This window comes from Babylonia areolata, chromosome 17, assembly GCF_041734735.1.
Source record: "Babylonia areolata isolate BAREFJ2019XMU chromosome 17, ASM4173473v1, whole genome shotgun sequence".
NCBI classification, from domain to species: Eukaryota; Metazoa; Mollusca; class Gastropoda; order Neogastropoda; family Buccinidae; genus Babylonia; species Babylonia areolata.
The window spans coordinates 15,932,453-15,952,452 of NC_134892.1; the positions used below are offsets into that span (position 1 = coordinate 15,932,453).

A 20,000-nucleotide genomic window follows, 5' to 3' on the forward strand; every position below is an offset into this window, starting at 1 on the left:
TTTAAAAAACGTGGTCTGTATCGTTTATTTTTGAAAATTTGAAACGGAAAGTAAACTTGTGAATTATCCCATTCGCAGTCGGTAATTTAAAATTTTTGGGGTCTTATCCTCGTTTGGATCTATTGACGGGCTTTTTTGGGATTCAAGTCTTATTAAATAGGCAAATGATCATATTAAGAGTGTCATCAGTGTATTCCATCACTTTTTGGGGGCCCCAGATCTGGTGAGATTAAAGTGAGATCTATGGCAGTTGCTCAAAAGCTTGGATTGTCTGGTATCCTTTATTCTGCCTCGTTAAGTAGGTAAAAAAGTATCTAAAATGTTTCAAAAAACATTGCTAGTGATCGACGGGCAGTCTTTCTCCCAAAAATGGCGAGTTCATTAAATTTCTCCCGTGATGAAACTTTTTTTCCGGTCTGCCCGAATTTTTCAATCCACTCGTTTAAAGCATTTGGCCCCGAGGTAGGTATACAGAAAGACAGTTAAGATGAAGAATTAAAACGGATTTTTTACAGCACAAGAATGTTTTTTTGGGTATACTGGGGGAACGGGGCGGGGGCGGGAGTGTTTTTTCCCCCTTTCAAAAATGTATATAGCTTTATTTTCTCGGGATCCATTTCTGATTTAATGGGAAATTAGTGATCAAATTAGGAAGTTATCTCGTTTTAATTAAAAAATTTAAGGCAGCAACGGGTAATTATGATTCGCCAATGCTGCACTAAGTATCCAGTTTGTACCAATAGATCGACAGTTCCACTAAAACACATTTAGGTTGTTGTTGCCCGTCATTGCTGAGAAATTTCGTGTTGCTATTTTTTGATCACAGCCCAAAAAAAGTTTTTAAATTTAAAAACGAAACACAAAAAAATACATTAAACTAAATCCCAAAAAAAATTTTAATAAAAGGGAAATTTAAAAAAAAAAAAATTATATATATTATAAATAAATATAATAATAATAAAATCGTGGGATGATCAATTACTAAAAGAGTAGTACTAATGATTTTAGTTTTAGAAAAAAAAAGTAAAATGTCGAACATACACAGCAGAGCGTCCTGGTGTTTCCGTGGGGGTAAATCAATCTGAACAAAAGTGAAGGGGTTCTCCTGGACATACAATGACCATTAGGTACATAACACATTTCATGTGTATAATGTGTTCTGTGGGGGTGTGTGTGTGTGTGTGTGGCGCGCGCGCGCGCGCAACGTCTGTTTATGTTTTTTTGTGTGTGCCATGGGGGCGTATTGTTGGATAGCTGTTAGGACACGGGTGTATTAAAAGTAGTATGCATTGTGTGTGTGTGTTTTGGCCGCGTGCACGTCTGTTTAGATGTTTTGTGTGCCTATGTTGTGCTATTGTTGAGGATGCTGTTAGGTACACGTGGTTTTAAAAGGGATGTATGCATTGTGTGGTTGTGGTATTGTGTGTTGTGTTGTGGGTTTTGGTGGTGTGGTTTAGTCACTTTTTTGGAATGTTTGAAAAATTATGTAATGTTTATGTAAACAAAGTGTTCTTGAAGGGCCCAAGAGCAATTTCTGGATAGTTGCTTTAAAAAAACCCTTACTTTTTTTTTTTCTTTATCATATTCATCATCATCACATTATTCATCCATAAACATTATTTTTATTTTATATACCTCAAAAACGGAAGCAGATGCATTTTCCCCTCGTTCGATCCCCTGTTCGTACCCACCGGGGTTTTGGGAGGATGAATGTCCTGTGTTCTATTTTTTTCTCACAATTTGTCATCGATGTTATTCGTTGTGTCACGTCCGGCAATTTGTTTGCTTTGTCTGGACGCGTGGCCCCCTTACTGACGATGACCCTTCCATGTGTTTGGGAAGGGTGCGAGAAGCGTGTGTCCATCCCGTTGTAAAAATCATCAGTGGGAACACTGTTTTTATAATTTGTATTTTTTTATTCTTTTTTTCACATCAGATTTCTTTTGAAAAACGGGTGCTCTCCCCCGGAGAACGCGTCGCACCTACGCGCCACCCTTTTTTTTTTTTTTTTTTTTTTTAATTCCTCGTGCAGTTTTTATTTTTTTTTCCTATCGAAGGGATTTTTTCCCACAGAATTTTGCCGGAACAAAACCCTTTTTTTTTTTTCCCGTGGGTTTTTTTTAAGTGTGCTAAGTGCTGTTGCCACGGGACCTGGGTTTTCGTTCACCGAATGACAGCGTCCGACCACCTTAAAGGGGTCTAGTGGAGGGGGGAGAAAATTCGGGGGGATAAGCCGTGTTTCGAACCCAGGCGCTCAGTTCTCTCGCTCCTATGCGGACGCGTTCCCCTCTGGGCCATCCTCCCCCGGGTAAGTTTTTTCCGTCCTCTTCAGGGACTCTTTGATATCTGGGGTGAAAAGTTTGCTCCGCCGGGGGCACATTTTTCTGACTTTCTGTTGCTTCTTTCAATGACGTTTTAGATATAATCATGGAGTCTTGTCTGCATAAGATTTTAGAGAAAACGATGCCTCCAGCTTTTTTCTTCTCTTTTTTTTTTTTTTTTAAATTCTTTCTCTCACAGGGAGAGAGGGGAGAGAGGCAGACAGACAGACAGACGAGACAGAGAGAGGATGGGGGGGGGGGGAGGGAAACAGAAAAAGAAACATTAATTTTTTCCCAAACCACGGGACAACCTCCACTCTTTTTCAAAAAACACAGAATCAAACAACACATGACAAAAACAATGCAAAACAAGACAAGACAAGGCAAGCAACCCACAACACAACACAACACAAACAACACGAAACGACCCCACTAAACAAAAAAGTTTCCGGGGGAAAACCACTGGAGATTTTGACCAAGGAGCAAAACAATGGATGAACGAACTTGTCGAGCAGCTCCTTTTCATTCAAAACACGTCCCCCTTTGCAACCCGCAGAGTTCAAGAGATTTTTTATTCCAAAAATTTCCCCGGGGGGACATGGAAAAAAAAACCCCACACACAACAAAATGGTTAAAATGCAAAAATACATGGCGCAAAAGCCCGTGGTAGTGTTCTCAGTACATGCAATGGAATTAATTAAAGAACAATCGGTGTTTTGATCATTTTCTAACACAAAAAGCTAATTTTAAATAACCAATTGTACAAAAATAATCAACCCCAAGGGTATTTAAAAACTTACCAAACAAAAGCATTTTTTTTTTTAAAATTTTGCATGATAATTTCTATAAATTTAGACAGCTTTCGTAAACATGACTAATCTTTGTCATTAACGTGACGAAACTTCAAACGTTCGAGTTTCTGTTATATATGATAAATGTTTTCTAGTGGCTGAAAAAAAGAACATGGAAAAAAGAAACATCACCAAAAATTTTCAAAGGCAGGTCAAAAGGTTTCGGGGGCGCATTGCTGTTTCCCGTCGAAGGCAAACTTTTTTCACAGATTTCTTTATTTCCTCAGGAAGTGGACTGAAAACCAGCGGACAGATCCAAGAGATGCATTGTTCACTTAACGTGCGGTGTAGCCACGGAAAGCACTTCTTTTCCCCCCAATCACTTTCATGTTGTTTGGGCACGTGCCCAGCCCACCCCAGGGACAACCCAAGGGCTAGGGGCACGTCCCCAAACTCACCCCGGGGATCAAATCCAGAATTTGGGCACGTGCCCAAACACCCCGGGGATAAAATCCAGAGTTATGGGCAGTGCCCAGACTCACCCCAAACCACCCCGGGGACAAACCCAAAGGTTAGGGGCACGTGCCCGACTCCCCCCCAAACCACCCCGGGGGAAAAAAATCCAAGGTTAGGGGCACGTCCCCAAAACCCCCCCCAGGGTGAATCAAGACTGCCCCTTGCCCTTTCGTTGAACCACTCCCTAAAAAATTCTCAGGTTTCGCAAACGAAAAAACATACAATGAAACAATTTGTACCAAATTTGGGGGAGTGGGTGGTTTCGATTGAGCTACTTTATCCTTTGCTGTATAAATCATAAATCGAATGACTACATTGATTCGTTGTACTATGAAAAAAACTGTTAAACGCAAAATATCAATCGGCAGGGTGCTTACCTTAGCTGTAACCATACAAAATGCTACAAATGAAAATGAAATCAAAATGTCGCATTGAATTTAGATTAAACAATTCAGATTGTTACAATAGCAAAAAGACTGGGGGTTTCGCATGAACTTAGTTTTTACAATAAAAATTTCTACAGTAGTAAAAGACAGAATGTCTGCACGAAATTCGCTGAAACCCATGCAAAACTGTTACAATATCAAAATATAAGTGGAACGTCCTCAAACAATTATTCAATAGAAATTTTTTTCAGAATGCCTGCTTTGACCTTACTTTAACTAAAAAAAACTGTTAAAAGGGCAAAGGTAAATGAAAAAATGCCCGCATGCCCCACCTGTAACTATACAAATTGCTCGGAACAAAAGACATCAAAATTTTTTTTGCAATGACCTCGCTGTAAACCAACAAATTGCTACTTTGTTCCGTACGGCTTCAGAGTGTCCCTTTTTTCGCGAGCGATAGCACCTCGGGGTTTCCTTTTGGGCCTTGCCCTTGGTCGCCCCCAGTCCTGTCCAATGGTGCGCGTCCGGCGTCCGGGTTTGAAAGGGTCGGAGGTCGGACCCCACGCTCAGGGCAGGCACACGTCCTCCATCCTCCCTCCCCACAACCACCACCACCCCCCGTCCCCCGGGCGGCCCAGGAGGGCCGACCCCCCGCGTCCCCCCGTCACCGGGGTGACCTCCCCTGGCGGACGTCCACGTTTGGGCGGGAGTAGCCTCCACCCCGCCCCCCCCCACCCCCCCACCACCCGGGGGCGCCCCCACCGAAGGCGTCAGCGTTGATGTCCTGGAGGGGGAGAGGACGCTTTTTGGTTTAACCTACTGACCTTTACCTCAAGGGGGGGAAAATTCACAGGCCCCAAAAACCTTTACTGTTGACCTATCTGTTTTTGTATTTTAAAAAAGTTGAAAACGGGCATAAACGTCAATACGTAACAGACTGACCAAGCCTTGGAAAAACACAAACCCTGCAAAACGGGAAAAATTTATGAAAATTTTCGAAAGCTAGCTCCCCTTTCCCCACCCCCTCACCCACTGAAATACAACGACAAAACACACACACCCTTTGTGTTTTCTTCTGTGTCTGTGCGTGGACAGGCCAACAGGAGAGACAGAAAAAAAAAACAGCAGACGACCCAACAAAAAAAAAACAGAAAAAACAGACCCCACCAGCAAAACAGATCAGCATCACATCAACAAAAAAACCCAAGCGCACACCACCACCAAAACCATCATAAAAATCTCACCCTACCCACCCCTCATCATTACCACCACCACCACCATCATCATCACACCACTCCACCACCTCACTTTTACCCCCACCACCACCATCTCACATCACCATCGTCCCATCATCACAAAACGTCCATCACCATCACCACGATCACACCATCATCACCACCCCCACCACCAATCATATACCACCATCGTTATCATCGAAATATCATCCCACCACCTACATCCCCACCATATTATCATCATCATCCCCATCGTCATCATCATCACCATCATCTCATCATCACAACCATCATTTTTATCCACTTTTACCACCCCCACTCATTCTCATCATTTTCATCTCCCATCATCATCTCCCACTCCTGTGTACCTCCTGCACACTACCCCCATCCCCCCCCCATCCCCACCTTCCAAACCCTCCCCCCAAAACCTCCTCCTCACACCCGACCAACTGTCCCAAAAAAAAACCCAACCCACCTGTCGCCACTAACCCCCCTTTTTCTCTTCTCTCCCTCTCCCCCACCCTGCCCCCCTCCAAAAAAAAAAAAAACCCCAATAAACCCCCCCAGTGTCCCAACAAACCCCCCGCACACACCACCACACACCACACACACAACACACACACACAACCGGATACAGACACAAAACCCCCACACACAAACAAAACACACAAAACAACACACACCACACAAACAACAAAAAAACACACACACACACAACACACACACACGGATACAGCACACGAAACAACACAACCACACACATAAATACACAAACACACACACACCACACACACACGTACCCACACCCACACACAAAAAACTATCCCTTTTTTCCTACTCTCCCCTTGTCATCTTTTTTCCCCTCTCTCCATCAAAAAAAAAATAATGTTCACTTACCTGCCCACCTCCTCCCCCCCCAGCCCCGCACTCTCACACCACCCCCACCCCCTCCCACACCTCCCCACCCCCCGAAAAAACACCTACCTGTCCGGGTAAGCCCAGGGCCCCCGGCACCCCCCCCCCTCCGTGACACAGGCTGCAGCCGGTGGGGGCCCACCTGCCCCACAAACGGGGCAGCGCGGGGAGCCCAAGTGCATCCCCGGCCCATGCTTGCCAAGCACGCCCCCCCCCCAGGCACCGCGAGCTTATCTCCCCTCGCCCTCCAAAATACAGGGGTTGCCGAAGCCCCCCCCGCCCTCCTAAAGATCAGTATCTGTATCGGGGCTAAAGGGAGGCGTCCCACTGCGTTGGGGACAAAATCCATTTCGCTACACACATCTCCCAAACAGATCCGACTAGCAGCGTAACTAAACGCGCCTCCTGAAGAAAAGTAGGGAAAAGCATAGGAGAGGGGGGGATGAAAGTTGATACAGTAGGACAAAAAATTTCTCTTCTTCTTCTTCTTCCTCTTTTTCTTTTTTCGTTTCTTTTTTTTTTTTTAACTATTTTTTTAAAATTATTTTTATTACATCATCATCACATCATCCTTACTCATTATTTAATTTTCATCATCATTATGTCATATTATTATTACTACTACTACTACACTACAAACCATGCTAACTATTATATTTCTTTTTCATTATCAATCATTTTAGTAGTAGTATATATACTATACAATTATGTTTTGTGTTTTTTAATTTTTGTTTATTTTTTAAGCAACATTTTTTTTCATTTTTTTTTTGTTTTTGATGTAAAAGTATGGGATAATAAAAGAAGAAAAAGGGCCCGCTGTACAGGAGTTACCATACATCCGAAAAAGCGAGGCGCAGGGCTAGAATAAAGAGACGTATTTCACAGGGGAAGCATTTTCCTGTTTTTGCTTCAGTTTCTAAGGAGGTTTTCACCCGTTTTCGACAAACCATATACGCTCCTCCATTCAGGGGAGTTCCCCCGGCAGCATAACCCAAAGCGCTCAGTTGAGTGCAGAATGTATGATGTTACCTGTCAAAAAGGGTTTCTACTGCGACTGTGCCAGAGGACAACCCTCTTGCTGCCCTGGAGTGGATTTCTTCTGCAGATGTAGCCAAGGACACCAACACTCTTTCTGCCGTGGAGTGGGTTTTTTCTGCAGAATTAGCCACAGGGCAACACCTTGCGCCGTGGAGTGGATTTCTTTTTGCAGACTGTACCACGGCAACACTTTGCTGCCGTGGAGTGGGTTTCTTCTGGACTGTAGCCAAGGACAACACTCTTGCTGCCGGGAGGGATTTAACTGAGAGTGTAGCCAGAGGCAAAACTCTTGCTGCCGTGGGGGATTTTACTGCAGACTGTAGCCAAGGACAACCTCTTGCTGCCGGGGTGGATTTCTACTGCAGACTGTAGCCAAGGACAACACTCTCTCGTGGGGGTGGTTTCACTGCAGACTGTGCCAGAGGGAAACATCTTGCTGCCGTGGATGATTTCTCTGCAGAATGTGCCAGAGGGCAAAACTCTTTTTGCCGTGGAGTGGGTTTTCGCAGACTGAGCCAGAGGACAACACTCTTGCTGCCTGGACTGTTTTTCGGGGGCGGCCAAGTGGTGCTGCCACGGGGCCTCGGTTTATCGTCTCATTTCCCAATACTAGACCCATTTGATTTTTAAAACCCTCAAACTTGGGGAAAGGGAAGAGCGGGTTCGAAACCCCTCGCCGCCGGGGCTCTCTGTATTGGGAGATAGCGCTTAAACCATTCTGCCACGCGCGCACAACACCCACACACCACACCACCACCAACACACACACAACACACCCACACACACCCACGTCTTTTCATTGTTTTCTCCCCAAAACTTCTGCCAAAAAGGGCGGGGGGGGGCATGACCCCAAAGGCCAACAAACCCCAAGCTACAACATAGGACCAAAAGCTAGTAATCTTGCCCCCTAGTTTGAATTCACAGTCGTTACGAAAACACCCGCGAAGACAAAACCCCCCTGAGGGAGAAAGCACTGACCACACAGCCCTGATGACTTGCTTTTGGCCCAGCTGTAACCAAAATTCAGCCCCATGTCACAGGCTTGCTTCACGCCCACTTTTCAGGTTTCAAGTGTCACGCGTTGGGACAACCCATGGGCTCTACACCAAAATATTTGCCTTAAAACCCTGACGAGCAGCGTAACTAACGCGCTTGTGGGGCCTTTGAGAAAATTCACGTTGATTGACGACTGAATTGACACTACTCCCAATCATTCATGGCCGGCTCGCTGCAAAGACTAAAAGGGCGTTGCCACTCTGATCGGCACTTCATGGTGAAAAGGCCAATGGGGGAAAAGCAGACGGCCGCAGGGGTTTTGAAAGGGGAAAGTCTGGTCTGGGTTCGCGGCTCAGGTCGTGGTTCTTCCTCCTTCTGCTTTTGCCCTCAAGGCGGGCCCTGCGGTTTTTTTCGAAGGGGGAAGACACTTGGTGGAGGTGCGTCGCCCAGTCCTCGTCGGGGCGGCTAAGCGGCCACTGGCGTGGTCAATGTCGGGCACCGAGAGTTTTTCCCAAAGGATTTTTGTATCTCTTTTTTGGGTCTCCTCTTCCGGTGGCCAGGGGAACAGTTCGCCATACAGCGCGTCTTGGGGCAGGCGGGGGTCCCCATCCTGGACACGTGCCCTCCCCAAGTACTGGGTCTTTAGCAGCACGCCTCGTCTGATGTTTTGCCTTCCAGGACTCAATTTTGTGATTGCACTCCAGGGGTGCTGGGGAGGTCAAAGGCAGCGCGGGAAAGCGTAAAAGCAGTCGTATGTGGTGCCGGTAGGTGACCCAGGTTTCGGGGCATAAAAAAGGGTGGGCAGTACAACATCTGTAAAAACGCTGACTTTTGGTCTTTTTTCGGGTATTTGTTGTTCCACACCCTTGTACAGCCGCCGAATGCGCGTTTGCCTTGAAGTCTTTGTCGATCCCTGTCGATTTTTGGGTAACGGGGTGCACCCTGGGTAGCTGAATTGGTGGACCGATTCAGCTCTGTCTCACCGATGTTGATGTGAGGAGCGGGGAATTTTTCCCCGTGGGGGGTGGGGGGAAAAATTCCGCTTTTTCAGACTGATTTCTAGGCCAAAAGAGCTGCGCACCTCTGCGAAGCAGGACTTATACGTGCGGGGCCCCTTTCTGTAGGGGCGACGGGCAGCATCGGGGAAAAACAGAATCTCCTGATGATTTGCTCCGTGTCTTGTGGGGGCCTTTAGCCGCCTCAGGTTGAATGGCGCCATCGTGCGGATCTGATAAAAGTACCGGTCGTCGCCAGATCTTCAGGGGCCTTTTGGGAGCATCATGCTGAAGAAGATCTGAAGAGGGTGGGCGCGAGGACACAACCTTTTTTCATCCTTTTCCCAAATTTGGGAAAAGGGCCCGAAAGGTCGTTGCTTGTCTGACCTGTCCACGCTTTTCCCTCATTATTTGGATGCCCAGTGAGGTTTTTGGGGGACCTAGATTTTTCTGTTTCCCCCAAAACCCTTTTTCCCTGCTCACGGTGTCGAAATTTTCGTGGATCGACGAATGTCGCATACGTCCTTTGTTCTTTTTCCCGACATTTTTTTTGTAGCTTTGAGAACGAAGACCATGTCCAGTGGTGCCTCTGTTGGCTCTAAACCACACTGACTCTCGGGGGGAGAGTTTTCGGCGATAGTGCCCCACCCGATTTAGGAGGACTCGGGGCGGGTCTTGCCTGCGATGGAGGCAATTTATCCCCCTGAGTTGGGAGTCCCGATTTTTCTCCCTTTTTTTAACAGGGTGATATGCGCGTCAGGGGGCCCCGTGGTTTTTTGCCTGCTCCCAGCACGAAAAAGGGTTTGGGGATTTGGAGTGTGTGCGGGGCCTCCTTCTTTCCACGCCCCCGGGCGGAATTCCGTCAAAACCCCTGCCCCTTGCCATTTTTCAGCTTTTTCAATGCCTTGACAGTCTCTTTGGGGTTGGAAAGCTGTTCCAGTTGTAATTTCATGGCTGTTGTGGGATGGGGAGTTTCCCGAGTCTTAAAACCGGGGGGCGGTTGGCGCGAAGAGGCCTGGAAATGTTCCGCCCCCACCTTTTTCAGGATGATTCTTGTCGTGAAGGCGCCGGGCCCCGTCGTGCTGCGAAAAAGGACTCTGGCCCGGGTTTGAGGGACTACACCACCTTAAAGGGCTTTTTAAAAACCCCGGTAGTCACCATTCGCCAAAGCTGAGCCCCTCTCTGCCAGGGGGGTCCCCACCCATTTTAATCTCACGAAGTTGCGCGGGGGTTGCTGCATATGACCGGAAGTTGCTTTCTTCCCCGGACAAGCGGGGGCCCAAGGTGACCTGGGGGCTGATCTCTTCTTCGCCAGCAATTCTTGGATCTCCTGGTTGTTTTCCGTCAAACCAGTCCTTTGTCTTTTTCGGACGAGAACCCTAGGACTTCTTCAGAGGACTGCAGGATGGCTGATTTCAGCTGTGCCCATAGTGGCTTCTGGGAGAGGGGTCTGTGGGGCAACTGGGGGGTCTTCAAGTTTGTCCTGAAGCTTCGCCTGGAATTCAGCTTTCACTTCAGCTGACTGAAAGTTTGCCGACCTGGAATTTCTTCCTAGGAGCTCCTCCTTTCTTTGGTTTGGGCTTGAAGTGGAGCCTGAGCTTGCTGCGGACGAGGGCGGTGGTCAGTATGACACTTCCGCGCTGGGCATCACTCGGGTGTGTAGGACGTCTCGTACGTCTCTCTGGCGCTCAGGATGTAATCAATGAGGTGGCCAATGTTTGGACCGAGGATGCATCCACGTTGTCTTCAGGCTGTCCTTCTGCTGAAAATGTGTTGGTGATGGTAAACTGCTGCTCTGCACAGAACTCGAGAAGAAGGCGCCCATTGTCGTTGCAATTACCAACGCCATGCTTGCCAAGGGACTCCTTTCCAGCTTCTGAATCTGGCCAACTCTGGCATTGAAGTCGCCAAGGATGATGACCTTGTCGTCAGCAGGGGTGTTCTGAACGAGGTTGCGCAGATCAGTTGTAAAACTTGACCTTTTCTGTGGGGTCCGCTTGGAGGGGTTGGAGCGTACACGCTGAACAGAGTGGCATGCTGTTTGTTTCCGTAGTGGGAGGCGCATGGACATAATTCGGTGCTGAGTGTCCTGTTGGCAGGTTTTCAAGCTTGGAGGCAATGGTGCTCCTGACCATAAAGCCTACGCCATAAAGGCGTCTCTCGGTCTCTGGCTTGCCTGACCAGTAGAGGGTGTACCCAGCGCCGTGTTCCTGGAGGCTGCCTTTCCCTGCAAAGCGGACTTCGCTGACGGCAGCAATGTCAATGTTCAGTCTCTGAAGTTCGTGTGCGACTAGAGCGGAACGCCTTTCTGGGTGGTTGCTGTCTGCAGAGTCACGCATGGTTCGGATGTTCCAGCATGCTACCTTTAGTCCTTTTGCACCTAATTGTGAGGCAGGTGCCGGCCTTTTCTTCTCTATTGTTGTTCGACCCGCGTTTGGAGATGCCGCGTTGACCGCGGCTAGCCAACTGGGGGGTATGGAGATGAGCATTTGTTTGGACCACCTTTTCTAGGCCCCTCTCCGTGTGGAGCAAGCAGTGCTGTCCTAGAAAAGGCTGCTTGGTCGTTCAGGGAGCTGCCGAGTGATGCTGTCACCTCCGGGTCACACAATCAGGCGACCAATATCCTGAACCGCCTGCATGCAGGATTGGAAACTGCGGCTTCCAGTGACATCTTCCACCTGCCGTTTTCGCCCCTTTCCCCATCGCTACAGGGGCTTGGAATAGTTGGTGGCGCGGACGTGGACGTGTCCTTCAAGCCTGCGCAATGGAATTTTTAGGTGGAGTGCAGTGTGCGCAGTACTGGCCCCACCCTTTACACCCGTGTTCATCTGCCATAGCCTAGCAAGCTGGGACGGTGACAGTGAGGTCCTCAGGTCGTAGGTTTTATATCAGACTGTCCCTTGTCCTAGCCTCTGGCTCAAAAACCTTCCTCGGAGGCACGGGGGGCGCGGCTACTGGAGAAGTCAGGACATGGCCATGGACCCAGGGTCAATGCATGTCCGAGACTGTCCTGCATTCCTTAGCACTTCATGGGTTTTACTTCAGACTTTTTCCTTGTCTTAGATGGACTGCCTTCCCGGGCTGTCGAGCTCCATCTGCCCGCATGTGACAGGTAGCACAGGGTTACATGGTACCTGTGGGCAGGGTAGAGACCTGACCTGACTACTACTACTACTACTACTACTACCACTACTACAACTGATAATAATAATCAAACAAATGAATAGACAAAACTAAATAAATGAAACTAACACTAGTAGTAGTAGCAGCAGCAGCAGCAGCAGTAGTAGTAGTAGCAGCAGCAGTAGTAGTAGTGGTGGTAGCAGCAGCAGCAGTAGTAGTAGTAGCAACAGCAGCAAGGGCAGTAGTAGTAGTAGTAGGTAGTAGAATGAACAATAATAAACTATTAATAAAAAAAAATTTAATATGCAGATAACAAATAAAGAAAGAAAGAAAGAAATAGTACAACAAATAAATAATACACAGATAAACAAAGAAAGAAAGACGGAAAGAAAGCAACAAAGAAAGAAACAACAAACAAACAAACAAAGAAAAGATTGATGAATCACCCACCCACACACCCACACCCCCCACTTCCACCCCCCCACCCCCACCCCCACCTCCCCACAACCCCCAACCCCCCAAAGCTGACCGGCGTGCAGTGTCCCCCCCGGCACCTCCAGCCGCCCTCAGGTGCCTGCCGAAGCGACTGGTGCCCCCGTTCCCGGCCCTCGCCAAGTCGGCGAAGTTCGCGCTGCACGCGTGCATGCCCCCTCCTCCGGCGCCTATGGCCACCACGTCCAGGTACGTCACGCCGCGAGGCACCACGAAGTTGGTGGAGGTCGTCAGCACCACGTAAAAAGCCCAGGCGTCGTGACGTCACCACGTTGTAGGACATTGCTGCGGATTACAAGAGGGGCAGGGGGCGGGGGTAGGTGGGGCATGGGGGCGCGGGGGAGGGGGGGAGGGTTCAAAACAATGATAAAAAATAATTTTTAAAAAAAGGGGGGTGGGGGGGTGGGCGCAGGGGGTTACATGTGGTTAGTTTCACACACACACGTACGCATGCACGCACGCACACACACACACACACACACACACACAACTGACATTACAAAATTGCCTTGTACTGTTTTGTGTTGCGTTGTGTTGCAATATATTGTTTTGTGTTGTGTTATCTTGTGTTGCGTTGTGTTGCAATACATTGTGTTGTGTTGTGTTATCTTGTGTTGCGTTGTGTTGCAATACATTGTGTTGTGTTGTGTTATCTTGTGTTGCGTTGTGTTGCAATACATTGTGTTGTGTTGTGTTATCTTGTGTTGCGTTGTGTTGCAATACATTGTGCTGTGTTGTGTTATCTTGTGTTGCGTTGTGTTGCAATACATTGTGTTGTGTTGTGTTATCTTGTGTTGCGTTGTGTGTGCAATACATTGTGTTGGTTTGTGTTATCTTTGTGTTGCGTTGTGTTGCAATACATTGTGTTGTGTTGTGTTTCTTGTGTTGCGTTGTGTTGCAATACAGTGTGTTGTGTTGTGTTGTGTTGCGTTGTGTTGTGTTGCAATACATTGTGTTGTGTTGTGTTATCTTGTGTTGCGTTGTGTTGCAATACATTGCGTTGTGTTGTGTTATCTTGTGTTGCGTTGTGTTGCAATACACTGTGTTGTGTTGTGTTGTGTTATCTTGTGTTGCGTTGTGTTGCAATACATTGTGGTTGTGTTTATCTTGTGTTGCGTTTGTGTTGCAATACATTGTGTTGTGTTGTGTTGTGTTGTGTTGTGTTATCTTGTGTTGCGTTGTGTTGCAATACATTGTGTTGTGTTGTGTTGTGTTGTGTTGTGTGTGTTGCAATACATTGTGTTGTGTTGTGTTGTGTTATCTTGTGTTGCGTTGTGTTGCAATACATTGTGTTGTGTTGTGTTGTGTTGTGTTGTGTTGTGTTGTGTTGCAATACATTGTGTTGTGTTGTGTTGTGTTGTGTTGTGTTGCAATACATTGTGTTGTGTTGTGTTGTGTTGTGTTGTGTTGTGTTGTGTTTCTGTCACAACAGATTTCTCTGCATGAAACTCGGGCTGCTTTCTCCGCCACCTTTCCTTTTTTTTTCTGTATGCTTTTCCTGTCAAAGTGGGTGGGGTTTTTTGTTGTTTTTCGTTTTGTTTTTGTTTTTTTACCACACACAAAAAATTGCCAGGGACAACCATCTTGTTGCCATAGGTTCTTTTACGTGCGCTATACACATACCAAATTACGGGGCTTTGATTTCTCGTCTCACAAGAATAACTAACACCCAGACTACTACTCAAAGTCCAGTGGAAGGCGGAGTGAAAATCGTGGTGTGTATATTAATTCCGTTATCATCAATGCTGCACGTGAAATTCAGGCTGCTCATTACTGGTAGGGAGAGCGCCTCATTACTAACAGTGACGCCACCCACCCCCATTCCCAAAAAAAAAAGAAAAAAAAAGAAATATGTAAGTAGTAGAAGAAGAAGAAAAATGATGATAATAATGATGATGATGATGACGATGATGATGATAATGATAACAACAACGACAAAAATGATAATTATGATAATAATGATAATAATCAGAAAAAGGAAAGAAAGAAACATGTTTATTGTCTCTTGTTGTTGTTTTTTGTTTTGTTTTTTGTTGTTTTTGTTGTTGTTTTTTGTGTGTGTTGTTGTTGTTTTTGTTTGTTTGTTTGTTTTATTGGGTTGTTTGGGGTTTTTTCATTCAAGAAGCATGGTATTGAAATCCATTGGGTGTATACTCTGTCTGTCATCTGGTATATGGCCTTTTTCGTGCTTGTCTTAGTATTCGGAGTATGAAATATAAATAATAATTTTCCTTGAATGAATCTACGCAGTTGTCTTCCTTCGGTCAAATGGATTCTTCCACGTCATTAATATTTTTGCCAGGAACAAAGTGTCATGATGTCGATGATACGTTCACGTCTGCTGTGAGCATACTGCACACTCCAGGACTCAGATTACTACTTCACTCGAAAGTCTGAAACCTACAGCACAGTCAACGGTAGGGAGAAGGTCAAGTGGAGAGACAGAGACAGAGAGAAAGACACACAGAGAGACAGAGAGATGGGAAGAAATGAGAAAAGAAAAAGAAAAGACGAATGGAAGACACAGAGAGAGGAGGGGGGAGGGGCAAAGACAGACAGACAGACAGAGACAGACAGAGACAGAGAGACACACAGAGAGAGAGACAGGGGGACACAGAGAGAGAGACAGACACGGAGAGAGACAGAGAGAGTGAGAGAGAGAGACAGAGAGAGACACAGAGAGAGAGACACAGAGAAAGTCAAACAGACACACAGAGAGTCAGAGAGAGTGAGAGAGAGACAGAGAGAGACACACAGAGAGAGACAAACAGACACAGAGAGAGACACAGAGAGAGAGAGGCAAGGACAGACACAGAAAGAGAGAGACAGAGAGAGACACAGAGAGAGAGAGGCAAAGACAGACGGAGAGAGAGACAGAGACACACAGAGAGAGAGGCAAAGACAGACACAGAAAGAGAGAGACAGAGAGAGACACAGAGAGAGAGAGGCAAAGACAGACACAGAAAGAGAGAGACAGAGAGAGACACACAGAGAGAGAGGCAAAGACAGACGGAGAGAGAGAGGCAAAGACAGACGGAGAGAGAGACAGAGAGAGACACACACAGAGAGAGGCAAAGACAGACGGAGAGAGAGACAGAGACACACAGAGAGAGAGGCAAAGACAGACACAGAGAGAGACACAGAGACACAGAGAGAGAGAGAGGCAAAGACAAAGAGAGCGAGAGACAAAGACAGAGAGAGAGAGAGAGAGACAAAGACAGACAGAGAGAGAGATGCTAAAACCCTGGTCGTTGTTTTTGTCGACCCTCATATTAATTTTAGTCTACTGTCCACAAAGCCACCACTCCACTCTGTGTGGTCTGAAAGAGGAAGGAAAGAAGGAAAGAAAAAAAAGACATGACAAAAAAAAGAAAGAAAGAAAAGGAAAGAGAGAATTTTAAAAGGAAAAGGAAGAAAGAAAAGAGAAAGATTTAAAAAATAAAAGAAAGAAAAAAGAAATAAAGGAAAGAAAAAGGAAAACATAAGAAGAAAGAACATTGAAGGGAAGGAAAGAAAAATGGAAAAGAGAGAGAAAGAGAGATGGGAAGAAATGAGAAAAGAAAAAGAAAAGACGAAAGGAAGAAATTTGAAAAAAAAAAAAAAGGAAACAAATAAAGAATGAACGAACGAACGAAAACAAACAAAAGACAGACAAAACTGCAAACAGATAGACAGACAGTCTGACAGACATACAGACAGACAGTCTGACAGACAGACAGACAGACAGTCTGACAGACATACAGACAGACAGTCTGACAGACAGACAGACAGACAGTCTGACAGACATACAGACAGACAGTCTGACAGACAGACAGTCTGACAGACATACAGACAGACAGTCGCAGAGAACAATTTGCAAAACGAACAATTCAAAAGAGACACATTATAACAATCGGGACGAAGATTCGAACCCCTTACCCCACAAACACTGAGGCTCTGGTGCCCACGCTCCGTTGTCACACCGTGACGTGAAAGTACGGCGTCCGGTCCTGCGCTCCCCGTAACCAGGGTAACACTCCACGCTGATGACCTCATCAAATATGACGTAAGCACGGGACCTCAGCGTCAACACCTGGCCGTTCTGAACCTGTGGGACCCTGCAAATACCTGAAGGGCCAGAAATCTGTCAACGTGTGGGACCCTGCAAATATCTGAAGGGCCAGAAATCTGTCAACGTGTGGGACCCTGCAAATATCTGAAGGGCCAGAAATCTGTCAACGTGTGGGACCCTGCAAATACCTGAAGGGCCAGAAATCTGTCAACGTGTGGGACCCTGCAAATACCTGAAAAGCCAGAAATCTGTCAGCATGTACACGGTTCATGTCAGGGATAAGTCAACATGTACACAGTTTATATCAGGGATAAATCAACATGTACACGGTTTATATCAGGAATCAGTCGTGTACACGGTTTACATCAGGGATAAGTCGTGTACACGGTTTACATCAGGAATCAGTCGTGTACACGGTTTATATCAGGAATCAGTCGTGTACACGGTTTACATTAGGAATCAGTCAACGTGTACACGGTTTATATCAGGAATCAGTCAACGTGTACACAGTTTATGTCAAGAATCAGTCAACGTGTACACGGTTTATATCAGGAATCAGTCGTGTACACGGTTTATATTAGGAATCAGTCAGCGTGCACAGTTTATATCAGGGATAAGTCAACATGTACACTGTTTATATCAGTTATCAGTCAACGTGTACACAGTTTATATCAGGAATCAGTCAGCGTGCACAGTTTATATCAGGAATCAGTCAACATGTACACGGTTTATATCAGGAATCAGTCAACGTGTACACAGTTTATATCAGGAATCAGTCAACGTGTACACGGTTTATATCAGGAATCAGTCAACATGTACACGGTTTATATCAGGAATCAGTCAACATGTACACGGTTTATATCAGGAATAAGTCAACATGTACACGGTTTATATCAGGGATAAGTCAACATGTACACTGTTTATATCAGGGATCAGTCAACATGTACACGGTTTATATCAGGGATAAGTCAACGTGTACACGGTTTATATCAGGGATAAGTCAACGTGTACGCGGTTTATATCAGGGATAAGTCAACATGTACACGGTTTATATCAGGGTTAAATCAACGTGCACACAGTTTATATCAGGGATAAGTCAACATGTACACAGTTTATATCAGGGATCAGTCAACATGTACACAGTTTATATCAGGGATAAGTCAACGTGTACATGGTTTATATCAGGGATAAGTCAACGTGTACGCGGTTTATATCAGGGATAAGTCAACGTGTACGCGGTTTATATCAGGGATAAGTCAACGTGTACACACAGTATGTAACAGAAATCAGTCACAACGTACACAGTTTATATCAGGAATTTGTCATAATGTATACAGTTTGTATCAATTAGTCATAATGTACACAGTTTACATCAGGAATTAGTCGGTCAACATGTACATAGTTCATATCAGGAGTAAGTCGAAATGTACATAGTTTATATCTTAGGTAAGTCAAAATGGCACATTTTATCGCAGGTATAAACCACGGTGGACACAGTTTTTATCAAGAATAGATCAAAATGTACATAGTTTATATCTGGGATAAGTCAAAATGGAATAGGTCAAAATGTACATAGTTTATATCTGGGATAAGTCAAAATGGAATAGGTCAAAATGTACATAGCTTATATCAGGGATAAGTCAAAATGACACTTTTTATACCAGGTATAAGCCACAGTGGACACAGTTTTTATCAAGAATAAGTCATAATGTACATAGTTTATATCAGGGATAAGTCAAAATGGCACATTTTATATCTTAGGTAAGTCAAAATGGCACAGTTGTTGTGTTTTTTTTTATCAAGGGTAGGTCCAAATGTACATAGTCTAGGCTATTCCAGTCTTGAATAAAAGCTTATTTGTGTTTGCCCATTTCTTCTGTCTTTGCTGCTATGTGCACATGTCAGATGATCAGTATAAGGACAGGCCCGGCGTTTCGTTTTTCGAGGAAGTGTCTGGGGTTTTTCCAATGTACCTTTTATTTACCTGTGTGCTAGCTGAATCGGTAGCGTAAGCAGCACTGACTTGAAGTTGTTTACCTTGTGAATGGAGAGAGTTACCACTCTTTACTATTTGTTAATTATTGCTGCTGCTACTACTACTACACAATGAATAGTACCCAGAGCGATAGCGAACAGGCAGCGTGCACTCACCCTTTTCTTGTAGGACGCTCTCAATGGCGTCAACCACTGACAAACATTCCCGTGACGTCACAGCAGCGTCATGACGGCATGGATCACGTGATCCCTGGCCCGCAGAGCCATCCTCTTGGGGCTCTGCCAGTAACAACATGACGATGATGACGACGACGATGATAATGATGATGAAAAAAAAAATGTTCATTTAAAAAAAAAAAAATTCACTGAAGATATAAACATTATTCATCTCTATCTCTCTTTTTTTTCTTCCTTTTTTTAAATTTTTTTTTATCTTTCTCGTTCATACCGCCACTATTTATTTCTGTTACCGTACGATTACCGGTATGGAGAAAGACCCACGTGAAACACCACCAGTCGATGGAAGAAGCGAACAGTCAATGCAGAATACGAACAATCAGTGTAAAATTAGAATACACACAGCCATTGCAAAATAAGAACAGTCAATGCTTTTCTCCTTCTTCTTCTTCTCCTCCTGCTCCTCCTCCTTCTTCTTCTGCGTTCGTCAGTTGCAAGTCTCACGTTTACTGACATGTACGAGTGGGTTTTTTCGGGAGGGGGGAGGGGTGCGGGGGGGGGGGGTTACCTGAATTATAGCTTTTACCCCGCCATGCAGGCAGCCATACTCCGTTTTGGGGTATGCATGCTGGGCATGTTCTTGTTTCCATAACCCGCCGAACGCTGACATGGATTACGGAACCTTTAACGAGCGCATTTGATCTTCTGCATACCCGTACACACACGAAGGGGGTTCAGGCACAAGCAGGTCTGCACGTTATTGACCTGGGAGATGGGAAAATTCTCCACCCTTTACCCACCACGGTTAAGGTACGTGACAGGGATTCGAACCTGGAACCGTTCGTCTGTTGTGTCCGTCAGCCAATTCAGGTACAAACAGCCAATGTAAAATCAAAATACTAACAGCCAATCTAAAATATGAACAGCCAGTGTAAATTACGAACAACCCATGTAAAATACGAAAACAAT

The 20,000-nt window shown here is 45.7% G+C and overlaps 1 protein-coding gene across 1 annotated transcript in view; it reads right to left on the bottom strand.

The window, feature by feature from the left end:
- Nucleotides 1-10,055: 10,055 nt before the first annotated feature.
- The window catches only part of LOC143291415 (prolow-density lipoprotein receptor-related protein 1-like), a 53,984-nt gene continuing 44,039 nt past the window's right edge, over nucleotides 10,056-20,000 (bottom strand). The window contains exons 21-24 of the mRNA XM_076601254.1: nucleotides 19,011-19,133; nucleotides 16,727-16,915; nucleotides 12,814-13,093; nucleotides 10,056-10,290 (exon numbers count right to left, since the gene is read on the bottom strand). Of these exons, the coding sequence (XP_076457369.1) occupies nucleotides 10,056-10,290; nucleotides 12,814-13,093; nucleotides 16,727-16,915; nucleotides 19,011-19,133 (827 nt within the window). The remainder of the gene's footprint in view (nucleotides 10,291-12,813; nucleotides 13,094-16,726; nucleotides 16,916-19,010; nucleotides 19,134-20,000) is intronic.